General features: G+C 34.5%; 1 protein-coding gene across 1 annotated transcript in view; it reads right to left on the minus strand.

The window, feature by feature from the left end:
* The window catches only part of Pde1a (phosphodiesterase 1A), a 242,213-nt gene that overhangs the window by 96,946 nt on the left and 130,180 nt on the right, over positions 1–15,087 (minus strand). Inside the window, exon 3 of the mRNA XM_026392032.2 lies at positions 4,651–4,764. Within this exon, the coding sequence (XP_026247817.1) occupies positions 4,651–4,764 (114 nt within the window). The remainder of the gene's footprint in view (positions 1–4,650; positions 4,765–15,087) is intronic.

Here is a 15,087-nt window from a genome sequence, read left to right on the forward strand (position 1 = left end):
ATGTGGATGGTGATCCATAGTGGGGGTAGGCAGGAGCATGGAAGGAATGGAGGAACTTTGGATAGGGCAAAGGAGAGGGAGGGAAAAGGAGGGGGCATGGGTGTAGGAAAGATGGTAGAATGAGATGGACATCATTACTCCTAAGTACATGTATGAAGACACGAGTGGTGTGGCTCTACTTTGTGTACAACCAGAGAAATGAAAAATTGTGCTGTGTATGTGTATTATGAATTAAAATGCATTTTGCTGTCATGTATAACAAATTAGAATAAATAAGCAAATTTAAAAAAACTACTATCAGGAAATTAATTGATATCTTTAATAGGAGGTATAAATTAATACCTTAAGATGTTATATATCCCCAAAATGCAAAGTGTATTTGCATTTTATTAGTACAACAAACATAATGGCTATGATCTAACTTTTATTTTGTCAGGCACTGTACTACATTCATCCTCATGCCAACCCTGGAGGTGGGCATTGTCCTTATTTTATAGATGATAAAGTGTGATATTACAGATGTCAAGTAACCTATCTGCCTTCAAGAAAGAGAGTATTGATGGGAGGATCCAGTTGTTGAACAACCTATTCTTTCTCAATCCAGAGTCTATACTCTCTTAACCATGTAATCCTAAAACAGATTGGTTCACATTAAACAAAATGAAGTTATGATTTATTTTCGTAAGATATCAGTAAGCACAGTATCCATCTCTGGAAGTACATCTCCCAGTCAGCTGCCTGGGAGGCCAAGGATGCTACTTTGCTTGGCAGTGTCCCAATCCAAATAAGGACGAATAGATTTTTTTTTTTTTCTTTTTAGGCCACATGTTTCTGGATTACAACTGTGCGACTTTGAAAATAATAGCCACTAGGGACATATCTGAAAGGAAAACTCATAAAATATTGGCATTTGCATATGAAAATGTCTTTTAAAAAAACCAACAAATGTTCACATTCACTAGGGAATTGTGCTATAATCTCTGCAAAGGTCAGAATTTAATTTTTGTCAGAAACTGTTTTTATTTTTCTCACCAAAATCATCCTTAAAGAGAAATTTTTGTTTTGTTTTCTAACTGAAAACCTGTAGTCACTAGTATTTAGTAAGAAGAGAAAGAAAGAAATAAAAAAGGATGTTTTAAACCAACTAATAATTTGTGTTCTACCCAGTATTATTATATGCTGACCTTTTTTTTTTATCTTTTATTTTTCAATACAGTCAACTTTCAAACAACACTTCTGGAATATTCACTGAATTAGTTTTAAATAAGTTTCAGAAGCCATATAGGATATAAAAATAAATAAAAATCAACTAAATGCTTCTCAAGGCATACTCCTTTTAAACGATCCTTATTTTAGTAATATTCCTAAGGCAAATGACACTTAAATAATTCTATGTATATCTCAATAGAAACATCCTCAGTTTAATGCTATGTGTCTCACTATAGGTATAGGAAATCAAACTATGTGTGTTCTAAGAATTTCTAAACTGATATTTGACAATAAAATCTGGGCTCTTAGAAGACTCTTAAGGGGGGATCTTAGGTCTAGCCAGTGGCATGATGGTAAATGTTTATCAGCCTCTCCAGGGAAAACCAATGTTGCATGTTGCATTTGACATTTTCCATGGTGTTAATATCACACCAAAGCCAATTTCAAGCTACCAGTATGTCATCACTGAAGGCAAAATTGGGAACAGATAAGATACAACTTTATCTGCACCCACCAAGTCTCAAGATCTTGAGAGCACACGAGTGTCCGTCAAACTTCCAGTCTTTCACTTTTGGTTAAATGTTGCAAAAGGGATGGGGATGAGAATTGTGCTTAGTAGCCTAGGCTCTGGAGTTGGATTGCCCTGGTCCTAATCTCACTCTTCAATTCATTCTCTTGAGTAAGCTATTTAACTTTTATGTGATTTAATTTCCTTATGTACAAAATGGTAATAGTAGAATTTCTATCTCATAGAACTGTTGTGATGTTTAAATGATCTCTAGTTTTCTCATTAGTAAAACGTAGAAAATAATATTGAGGATTGGGGTGAAACTATGTGAAGTAATGAAACAAGAGCCTTTTGAAGATGGCATAAATGTGGGCTGTTACTATTAATCCAGTTTAAAAATAATGATGTCATGGAAGTATTAAAATGAAAGGGGAGAACATTTCTTGTCATTTAAGTAGAAATTTGGGAATGATGTTGTTGGCATTAGGAACCGGGATGTTTTGTGGTAAGAAGCAATCTTCCCCTCCAAATTAAATTTCTACCATGAAGCAGTTAAATATTGTGCTTAACCTTTTTTTTTCCTACAAAAGAGAAATTTTCAAATGAGAAAGGACTATACTTTAAACATAATTCATGTTTAAATGAGTTAGGGTTCATGGTAAATTACATTAACAAAATATTCATGGAATCATAATTTTCAGAGAAAGGAAATATAACATAAAATGAATAAGCATAGCATGTAATAATCTGTCAAATGAAAGACATGATTCTTAGGCAAAACCAGATAGTTAACATTGCCATTATAAGATGAATTTTATTATATATGTATATAATTTTATTAATATATATAAAATTCTTGAAGGTAAAAGTCTTTTTTGGGGAGCTGGGGGTCTAGTTCTTGTTTTGCAGTGCTGGGGTTGGAACACAGGGCCTTGTGCTCAACCTCTGAGTTTTACCCTCATTCCAGAAATTCTTTAATTTTATAAATAAATATAAAATGAAATGTCTAGCCAAGGACAGAATAAAGAGATGTCAAGCCTGTTAAGTCCAATCAACTGGTAAACAATAAAGGCCACACAGGAAAATAAAGGAACAAAGAAATTAAAGGAACAATATCAGGTATTTTAAATTCACATTTTGAATCTCTGTTTGCTTAGAATAAACATATATATATATATATATATATATATTTGTGTTCATTCAGTGAAATTCAACAGTGAAAACAATTCTGGATAGAATTTATAATCTAAAAGTGTCCCTTTGATTCCCCCCCCCCTTAATTTGTAACTCTAAACCATGCTCTGGCAGAGGAACTCCATTCTGGGGACCAAAGCAGAACCACTTGTGCAGCACAGCCTTTGCTATGGCCATCTCTGTCATTATTAGTGAAAATCTTCATGGTTGAGTATAAAAAAGATCAAAACATGATGCAGGAAGATCCCCCTGCTGCCTTAGTTAGTGGGGAAAAAAAAACAAAGCAAAATGAAAGATCATGTATGTTCTATGCTATCTTCCATGAAAGAAGGAGGGAAAATATCAAAATAAAATTTTGTCATATATCACATAATAAGAGATTAGCTGGGGACTAAGGTGGAGGCAAGACTGATGAAACCTTTTGTATTATTTTGATTTTTCAATCAGGTCTTTATTACCCATTAAACAATATTACCCATTGTTTATGTGAAGTCCAGTACACAAAGATAAATAAAAACTTCAATCTCACCTCTAGTTTAACATTTCTTACCTTCCCAAGCTCAGCATGGATACCTTCAGAAGGGAAGAGACCTGGAGGGTGTTCACTCTCCATTCCCTGCCCCTACTCTACTGCTTCTAGTTGTTCAACCATGTGGTGGGACAGAGAGAGAATAACAGGGCAGAGGGTCTTACTAGACTGGTACTTTTGCTGTCCTCTATATAACAAATGCCCAAATGAAGGTTAATTTTCTCTCCTAGAGACTTTTTGTGGGTCCTTCAGAGGTAATTCAGTACTCTTGAACACCTGAACATGTTCATGGCACCTTAAAACATTTTATATTCTGTGATCTTTTGGCTGAAATTTTCAGTTTCTACCCTGAGCCTTTTACCAAAAACACCCTAGAATCCTTTGATATTGGTACTCTTTATGACTTTATTATTACTTCAAAAGACCTCTATTCCATTTTCATCATGGCTTTGAAAAGTTATCTGAGTCAAACTCTGGAAGATTATCTCTCTCCGGCTGCAGGTTCCCTCTTAGCTCTCAGTTGACTGTCACCTTTATCTTTTCTGAGAGTCAGGACCCTGTCTTAGCACTCTGTAAACACCAAGAGACACTGGGCAAGTCTCTCGGGCCTGCCAAACATCCCCTGGAGGGTAAATGGCCTGGCTGAGAGCCACAGCACTGGGATAACAACCCTCTTCCAATGAATCTCCCTCTCCTAATCTCCTTACCAGTCTGCTAACGATGAGGCTGGGTTTGGGTGGTGACATATTTGGAGCTTCACAAAGCCCTCCAGGAAATCATGAGCGTGAGCATGTGGGCATGTCATAGCCATTTCTCAGAAGAAACTCTGATATTAGAGGAAAATTTCTTACCTGAGTGAAAACCAATATAAGGCTACACCTGTCTCTAACGATTAAAGACTAGACCTAAGGACATTGAAGGTGGGGTGCATGAGAAGAGAATGAATTTTCTTTCATCTTATAAATTTATTGTTTGATATTTTTGTTGTCTTAAAGCATTTGGATCAAAGGACATTTTTTTTTTAAAGAATCATAGTCCAGTTAATTAACTAAATCAAAAGTAACCTTTAAATTTTTAATAAGATTTTGATTTTGGTTTTATATTAAGATATGTTCAATTGCTGTTTGAGTGAAGCAGGGTCAAGACTGAGAAATGAAGAAGGGAGAGAAGAATGAGGACAAAAGAGAGAGGAAGTGAGGACCTGACTCACCTTGTTTCATCGATATAAACTGCTTCCAGCACGGATGCTGCATATTCAATGTTCTTCTTCAAGTCCACCACGTTCACGTCACCTTTCTCCAGCTGCTTCACTAGGCATCTTAGTCTATTCCAAAAAAGTAGCCAAAGAGAAAGAATTAGAGCGATGTACTATAACTATGGAAAATAGTTATATATTTTCTATTTTCTAAGTCACCTATTTCTAAGTCATAGAATAGAAATATTTTTAGGTTTTTTTCTTTTATAAAGTAATATTAGGTAGCTAGTTGAAAATTCAAGATGACTTATTCAACACTCTCATGAAAGTATATTCCTATCACTAGACTTTAGAGTATGGAGTCTCTACTTCTTCGGAGTTGGCCCTAAGGGACTATTTAGAGTGCTTTTCTGGCTGCCACAGTTACTGTTGTTCACTGTATACAGCAATGAAAACCAAGATGAAAGGCAAAAGTTCAGAAAATATAATCAAGCAAAAAAATACATATGTATATGCAGTGATTTTACTGTGATTTTTTTAACCTAAGGCAAATCTAAAAAAACAAACAAACATTTTCTCTCATTTTTTGCAGATGCAATGATGTGCCTAATTCACAGGAGTTTGACAGTATAGAACTCAGCAAATTCATGTCTAGAATCCTGATTTACAGAGACAGACAGTGAGATAATCAAGTTTATTATTTTCAGCCACTGAGTTTTGAGATATTGTTATGCAGCCATTGATACTTAATATAGAGAGGTAATACAGAATACTTGAATGATGTTTTGGAAACTTCTATGCAGTAAATTGTTAATCAAAAATACTGTGCAAAAAACTTCTATGCAGTAAATTGTTAATCAAAAAATACTGCATTACACCAAGCACAAAGGGAACCTATATTCCTTACTATCTATATGCCATTGATAAGCAATGTGAAACCAATTGATCTGCTTTCTTGAACTGCCAAATGGAACTTAATTCCACTGTTGTTCTAAGGTATTTCAAAAGAGAGAATAGAGTATATCTACTTTTAGGCACTAACTTAGAGATAACAGATTTTCTGACAACATGCTTTGGATGATTTCCAATGTTGAGGCCTAGGGTATGAAGACAAGTTAGTAATTTCAGCAGGTATTTGACATTCCTCCACCTGTAAAAGGCACTTTATTTCTCCATGAGAAAAAGCCACAGCCAGATTAAAACTTCTTATGCAGGAAATAGTACCATTTGGTTGTACTTGGTTGTATGATATGCTTTAAAAACAGTAAGTACTTAATATATCGATCCTTTTAATGGCTGACTTGTGTTTATGCGCTACATGTTCTTTCTCCATTTATCAGTTGATGGATGCTTAGGTTATGTTCATTTCTTGGTTATTGTAAATAGTGCTACAAAAAACATAGAACACAGATGTCTCTTTCACATGCTAATTTCATTTCCTTTGGATATACACCCAGTAGTGGGAGTGTGGGATCATATGGTGATTCTATTTTTAATTCTTTGAGGAAACTTCATAATATTTTCATGGTAGTTATATTAATTTAAATTCCTACCAACAGTGTGCAAAGGTTCCCTTTTCCTCTTTTCCTTGTTCTCACCAGTACTTTATTTATTTATTTATTTATTCATTTTGGTGCTCTATCACTAAGTTACATCCAAGCCCTTTTACTTATTCTTTTATTTATTTATTTGTGCACGTGCGTACACACACACACACACACACACACACACACATTTATTTAGAGGCAGTGTCTTGCTAAACTATCCAGGCTGTCTTCAAATTTGCTATCCTTCTACCACAGCTTTCTGAGTTTCTGGGATTATAGGAATATGTCACCATGCCCAGCTGACAATAGCCATTCTTAATAGAGTGAGGTTTTAATTTTCATTTCCCTGATGATTAGTGATGTTGATCAATTTTTTAATATACTTGTGTGTATGGTTATCTGTGTGTCTTCTTTTGAGAATTGTTTATTTAGGTATATTGCCCATTTTAAAACTACTGGGTTTTGGGAGTTCCTAATCTATTCCACATATTAGCCCCTGCCAGACATATAGTTTACAAATATTTTGTCCAATTCTGTAGGTTGTTTCTTCACTCTGATGATTATTTCTGTGCTGTGCAGAAGCCTTTTAGTTTTATGAATCCCATTTGTCAATTTTTGCTTGGTTTCCTGTGCTTTTAGGATCTATCCAAAAAATCCTTGCTCTTTTCCAATGTCCTGATTCACCTGTTTCCTTCTAGCAGTTTCATAGTTTAAGGTCTTACATCTATATCTTTAATAAATTTGAAGTTTATTTTTATAACCAGTTAGAAACAGAGGTCTAGTTCCATTCTTATGCATGTGGACATACAATTTTCTAGCAATATTTATTGAAAGACTCATTTCTCCAATGTGTGTTTTTATCACCTTTGTTGAAAATCAAACATCAGTAGATGCATCAGTTTAATTCTGGGCTCTCTGTTATGGTACCTTAGTGTATGTATCTGTCTTTATACCAGTGCTATGCCAGTGTTATGCCATCACAGAAAGACAAGTACTGCATGATCTTGCTCCTAAAGGGAATATGAGGAATTTGATCTCATAGCAGTTGAGAGTAGAGTGATGGTTCCTAGAGTAGAGGGGATGAGAAGAAGAGAAGAACTGTCCATAAGTGGGTAGTTAATTACAGTTAGGTAGGAGTAAGAAGTTCTGGTGTGCTGCTTATAGTAAATAATAAAGGTTGACAATAAATAATAATAATGTACTGTATATTTTAAAAAATAAGAATAAAGTATTTTGAGTGTTTCACTGTAAATATATGATGAATGTTTGAGGAAATAGCTATAATTTTAATATTATACAATGTATGTCCATCAAAATATCACATGATACACCCTAAATATATATTTTTATGTTTTTATATATTAGTTAAAATTATTTAAATAAAAAAATAAAAAAAACCAGAAACTTCAAATGATTACCTGCTTTATTTCTGAGTAGCTGTAATCTATTTTAATTTGAATTAGCAGTTTTTTTCCCACTTGAAGAAAAACAAAAACAACACTGTTCAAGCTCTTGGAGATAGGTATGGCCAAGTGACTAAATTCTGGCCAGTGAGATGTGAATGGAGGTTTTTGTGTAAAATTTTCTGAACAATTATTTTGAAGAGGGTGTACTCAGCTAAAAGGAGTCCTCTCATATCCCTTGCCCATGTCTTAAGGTCTAGAATGAGGGGGAGCTATCCAAATGTCCAACTGCCATCCAGGATCACAAAGTAAGGTACCCAAGGAACATTGCAGAGATGAAAGATGGAAGTGGCCAGGATATCAAGCTGATAATCACCTGAGTGATACTACCCACCTCTGGACTTGTTTCATATGAAAAGACAAGGATTGTGGTATAGCCATTGCTATTTTGAATTTTTTTTTATGTGACTGAACCCAATTCTAACTGATAAATGAAAAGAATTAAAAAAAAATCGGAAAGAACTCAAGAATGGCAGAAAGAAACTTTATGTAAACTAAGAGGTGCTCCTCTCTCAGAGACTATCTGCAGGTGCACCACTAAGTCCTACAGCCAACAGCTGTTCCCAAGGGAATGGCCCATCAACAAACACAACAATGAACAAGAGGCTGTGCTTGTTGCACAATGAACATGTTCCTCACAGAGACTTCTCAGTGTGGTTTAAAAGCAAACTCACAACTCATACAGACAACTCAAAAAGATTGAAAAGGAATATATATTTGCAGGGTTATTAGAACTCCTGTTGTCTCTTTTGCTTGTATGCAACAAATATTTATTACTGAATGCACACCCATTTATATGCATGTATATGAATATATAAATAAGGATACATATGAGTATTGAATACATAAGTATATATACACACACATTCACACACATGGTGTGTGAATGTGTGTGTATATATATATATAAGCTCTTCTTTCTTACTGAAATCCTGTTATATATATATATAAGCTCTTCTTTCTTACTGAAATCCTGTTCCCCCATATCTTTAACTATCTGAACAATGCTGTAGTTACTAGGCATATCTAGGATGTTATCCATCTCATAAGTCTTTTGAGGATTACCATTTATTGTGGTGTCTCCCTAGTTATAAACTAAATCATACTTCATTATTCCATACTGAAACTTTCTTAACTTTCATTATAGTTTCAATTTTTATCTGTGATTCCCCCCATTGGTCTCTGATCAAATAAAAAATTACTAGATAAGCAAAGAAATAGTAAAATGGACCCATAATGGTGATAAAAATCAATCAGTTGAAATTGACCCAAATATGACAAATAGAATTGGTAAACAAGGATGTTAATTACTATTAAAATGAATAGCATTAGTTGAAGAAATTTAACAACTCAGATAAAATGAAAAATTCCTTAAAAGACACAAACTATCAAATCTCAAGAAGAAATAGATAAATTGAATTTCTTATTAAAAACTTTTACTAACAGTGCTGGGAGTATAACTTACTGGTAAAACACTCGCCTAGCATGGATGAGGTCCTGGCTTGACTCTCAGTAATGTAAAACAACAACAACTAAACAAACCTTCCTTCACTAAGAATCAGAATACATAAAGTTAAAAGAACACCTGTAGTAGATATGAATATTAAAATATGACTGAAAGTAGGAGAGCATGAAATGACACAGATAGCAACTGTCAAAATGCAACACTACTGTGTCATTTCCAGTATGCCCTTCTAGCTCAGAGACTAAAACAATAAGAAATGATGAATCCATTAAATAATGAAATTGTGTACACTGAAGGTCAGTGCTCAGAAAAATTAAAACCTAATCTTAGTCTAAGAAGCAGGGTTTATAGATTTAAAACTTTTCAGACACTTCCTCCATATTGGTAAACATAACTATAAAGCACTATGATATCTTTATCTTAGGAGATTTACAATTCCAACACAATTTATATCATTGAAGAAAATGAGAAAAAAAATGGGATCAAAGTTTTAATGTAGAACATGAGGAATGTAGTTAATAATGTCATGTTTTATACTGAAAATGTGCTAACATAATTTTAGGCACTTTCATAATCAAATGTAACTGTGAGATGATGGATATATTAATTTGTTTGACTGCAATAATCATTTCACTATGTATATGTATACCAAAATAACTTAAATATATACAATAAAAATAATATGGCTAATATTATTAGCCTTAAATAGAAGCATGTTTGCACATGCCTATAGTTTACACTTAAAGGAGTGAAGCAATCTTGTTGAGACAGAGAATATAACCATCCCTTAGTATCTATGGAGGATTGGTGCTAGGACCCCTGCAGATACCAAAATCCCTGAATTCTAAAGTCCTTTACATAAAATTGTGTGGTATTTACATGTAGTATTTATATGTAATTGTGTAGTATTTAATATGCACATTTACTGCTATACTTTAACCATCTCTAGATTACTTACAATACCTAATACAAAATAAATGGTATGTAAAAAGTTGTTATACTGTATTATTTAGGGAATAATGATAAGAAAAAAAGATTGTACATGTTCAGTACAGATGTGATTTTGTTTTTTTAATGAATATTTTCAATCCAGTTAGTTAAATCCATGGATGTGGAATCCACAGACACAGATATCCAACTGTGTTTGATGAAAAGTTTTTTTTTAAGCAAAAATAAATCCAAAATTATACTCCTTCTTTCCAAGAGATCATTATCTCTTCAAGAGGTTTTAACTTTTTTTCTTACAGAAATGAACATTATATAATTTCCAGCATGTTGAAAAATGCCTTTTAAGTACAGATTTACAAATGTTCGGAATTAGAAATGCTCTCAAGACCCATTTCTTCCTCCTTGGAAAAAAACAAAACAAAACAAAACAACCCCATAATACCATCTTTACTCTAAGAGGGAACCAATCATTTGTACCTGCTCACAGTTACCCCTCTGAAATTCCATGGTCTTTGTAGACTCAGTGATTTTCTGTAAAATGTTATATGTTTAAATAAATATATATTAAAATATAATGCATTTACTTAAAAATGCCTACTCTAATGAAGAAAAATTAGTGAATTTTACCTACTAGTTAGTTATTTAAAGCAGAGAAGACAGATTAGGAATAGAGTGCACACATAGTAGATCCACTTAAGAACAGTTTACCATCTTATGTTACTCTCTTGGAGCTTGCAAAACTCATTTAGCACTCAGCTCAGGTAGACACTCTATGCTAAATATCTTTCATTTGCCCAGGTTTGCTTTACTATTCTTTACTCTGCTTCTTGCTCTGAGACTAGCCTGTAGGGTTCACAGCAGGTGTCCAGTTGGATTTCACAAATGTGGAGAATCAGAGGAAACAAGGGAAAGGAGAAGAGTGAAATACACAAATTTTTCTGCTCTCCCTGGAGGCAGTTCCTCCTCCTCCTGTTCTTCTTCCTCCTCCTCCTGTTCCTCCTCCTCCTCCTCCTTCTCCTCCTCCTCTTCCTCCTCCTCCTCAAAAGGCTATTTATCTGTCAGCAATCTACAGAATTCCCTTTCAAATCTTTGTTTTTCTTTCTCTCCATATCACTCCTTCTGTCTCTGTTACTCCCTCTTTCTCTCTGAATTTTCTAACTCTGCCATGCCTTGATGACACAGGTCTATTGATTATGCATTCCTGGAGTCCTATGTCACTAGCCCAGAGGAGTCATGTAATTCTGTAGTTGCATGTACAACTACAGATACTCTTGTGATGAGAAGACGATTGTCTCATAGCTTCTCAAAGTACCTGTTTTGACTCTTTTATAATTTTCTTGCCTAACTTCTATCATCCATCCCTTAATGCCATTTCCTCTTATGGAGATCTTAAAGATAAATCTATGAATGTATTAAAAAGACAGTAAAGGCAGGGCTTTAAAGTTGTTGAAGGCTTGCCCGACTCACATTCACCATTTTTTGTTTCTTTTTCTTTCTGGTATTCATAGAGAGGAGCAATTTAGCCCCTAGGGAACTGCTTCCCAGAGTTTCCTGTAGTGAACAGCATCTGGCCAATGGCAAAAGGAGATAGGAAGCTGCACAAAATGCTATGGATCGCCTACTGTAACAGGTTCCCTTTCTTGGAACAGGAGTCTCTTTCATGCTTTGAATATAAAACTAGCTTCTCAACCACTGGCAGCTTATTTTAAAACTGATATGATTTTTTCCCTTCTTTTCCATCTTCCCCTCCTCATCTATGGGGAAAGCAAAATCAACATTCTTTCTGTTGTAGGCTGAGTTTTCTGCACCTCTGCTCAATGTCCACACAATAAAGAGACACTGGACCTAGAAACCGGAACAATAGTACTTCCAAGGATATTAGCTAAGCATTAATTAGATCCGTTGGTAAGGATACTTTGAAAACAGCCCTGGTACTTCCTGTTTACAGCCTTCTGTTCCCCCTGGTAGTTAGAATGGCAGCCTCTGGGCATAAGTCTATTGCCTTTCTCCTGTGCTAGCAAAGTAATAAAATTTCTTTTCCTCAAAACTTTGTTCTTGTTATTGAATCAGCATTGAGAAAAAGGACCAAGTTTTCATGATCATTACTACATAGAAAATTCTGGAAATCCATGAGACCAAACTCATACTTTCACACTGGAGAAGCCTGACTCTAGAAGGGGCTGTTTGTTAAGGGATGCTGATGTGAACTGAACCAGAAAGTTTGTGGTATGATTTTACAGTTTGAAATTTATGGTTTGCATGTAAACTTGGCAGATTAAAAACATCTTTATTATTGCTCACCACTGAAAATTAATGACATAAAGAGATTGAAAAGGTAAAACAGCTGTATGGAAAAAAGAATAGGAAAGAAGAAAACAACAGAGAAAAGTTTGTAACATATTTTTGGAAAAACTATATAGTGAGATGAGGTAACTGTCTTAGAAGGTATAAAAAAGAAGAAATCCATGTGCTTTCAAAGGGTGATTATAGAGAGAAGCAAGACAGTTAATGCCTCCTGAACCTAGAATAGCACAGGAGGTGGGGAGTCCAGTGATCTTACAATGCAAAAAGAGTAGTCAGACACCAATCAGGAGGATTGGGTAGAGATCTTTTAGAGATTTTGGATTTCTTTCCCTACCCTGGAGAAATTACCCTTACCAAACCCATAGGAAACCAGAAGTGAGGCAGGGGTGACAGCCAGTTGAAAACAGATTCTGTGAAAGTCAGCAATATTGAGTGACAGTAAATCAGGTTCCATTCTCCCAGCTATTCAAAGAGTGAGAATGCTGAAGATTGGAGAGATTGAGGCAAGTGAATTTCTAGAAAGTAATGATGCCACTGCCTGCTCATCCTTCAGTGCACCCCTCAGGGGACAAGCAGCTCTCACATACCCAGAGATTCTAAGAACTTTTCAAAGCCTCACTCTTAAAAATGTATATATTATATATATTTTTACTTATACTGTGTACATGTATATATATATATATATATATATATGTGTGTGTGTGTGTGTGTGTGTATATATGAACATATGAAAATATAAAGGCATTCTCAAATATTGACTTTCCATGTACATATATCACACACACACACACACACACACACACACACACATATATATATATACACAAATATATGTGTGTACATACATATACATATATGTATATCTATGTTTGTATGTGTTTGTGTGTGTGTGTGTGTGTGTGTGTGTGTGTAGGTAGATAGATAGATAGGAAGTAGATATAGTTTGTTTTTTCTTTTGGTGCTACTAGAAATTGAACCCAGGGGTAATCAACCATGGTCTTGCTAAGTTTCCCAGGCTGATTTCAAATTCAGCATATTCCTGCCTCAACATCCTGAATAGCTGGGATTATAGGTGTCCATCACTGTGCCTTGGCTTTGCTCTTCAATGGCTTATCAGTGGTCAACAGGTATTAATGGTAACCTCCAACATGAAAGTCACATACAAATACAAATTCATTAAAAAAAAAAAAAACACTTGGATGGAATGGAAACAACATGGAGCCCAAAGAGAAACTTTAAGAGAGAAACAAAAGAACTCTGAGAAAAGAGAAGAGCTGCATCCATGAAGCAGGAACATAGGCCACTTTTGTTGTTGTTAAGGGAACAAATGGTGATAAAACAGCTCTTTAAAATTAACCCTAATAATTTACACGAAAATATCAATCAGAATGGTAGAGGAAAATGTCTAGTTACCATGCCAGGAGGTAAACAATAAGATAGCAGAATGGATACTAGGATAATAAAGATAAGAAAAGTAGATAATTAATTTGGGGGATCTAATATCCAGTTCACTAGAGTTCTACATATAGGGAATAAGGAGTAGATATACAGAATGTTAACAAGGGAAAAGTCAGTCAAGGCCTACTTCATAAGCATGTGCCTTGTTAGTTACACAGGGTCTTGCACTTATAAGGTCTCACACTTAATTTAGTGCTTTGCTGTCACTATCTTGAACTTAATAATTTTGATAAAAAGACACTGAATATTTTCATTTTGCATTGAGTTCACTGGGCCCTGATTATTATGTAGAGAGTCCCAGGGCCTGCCTCACCTTCTGTTCTCAAACTATCAAGCAAGTTTGAGGAAAATTTACTCTTATTTTTTAGGAAGCCACAGGGAATACATTTACATATAACAGAGACATAAGAGAAAATATAATACAAACAAATGGGAAAAGGAAGTCCCAGAAAAATAGATGTGTGCCCCATTAGGAATTGGTTAGTCCAGATTGACACAGGAGTACAGAAGAAAGGAAGTAGGTTGGATCCTACAAGGGAAACAATGGAATCTACAAACAATGGAACTAATAGAATGTTTGGGATTCTTTTTTGGACAGATCACTAGAACATTCATAAACTTGTTTTATATACATATTTTAAAAATACAAGGGCTGGAGTTGTGGCTCAGCCGTAGAGCACTCACCTAGCATGTGTGAGGCCCTGGGTTCAAACCTCAGCACCATTGCAAAATTTCAGAAGAAAAAAAATGGTTGTACAAGATAGGAAACAGACAAAGCACAATATTTGTCAATTGATTAATATTAATGAAGTGGTACTATTATAAACATTAATGACAACAACAAAATATAGGTGCAATATAACTCTTGAGAAGATTCAGGTAAGAATGTTGATGAAGTTAATAGGCAAATTATTTGTTATACTATCATTCTTGAGTGTTTGTAAATAAAGTCTGAAGTTGATAAATCAAGATGTTACTAAAAGCATATTATTTGGAAATAGAGTTCTCTCTTTCAAAGAAGGAACTGAAAGAACTAAACCCATCAAGATTTTTTACTCCTAGAGAATTGACTGCATTTTTGATAAAAATAAAAGTATTTCAAATGACATAGTTCTCTATTAAGTTAAAATATCCATCCATATGTTGCTCATAAGAAAAGTGACTTAATTTAGAAGTCAGGTTCTTTAACGGGTAGTTTTGGAATCATTATCCATGACAAATTTAAGTGATTAAAAAATAACAGGGCCTCAAAATACATATTGAATTG

Source organism: Urocitellus parryii, chromosome 1, assembly GCF_045843805.1.
Source record: "Urocitellus parryii isolate mUroPar1 chromosome 1, mUroPar1.hap1, whole genome shotgun sequence".
Classification (NCBI taxonomy): Eukaryota; Metazoa; Chordata; class Mammalia; order Rodentia; family Sciuridae; genus Urocitellus; species Urocitellus parryii.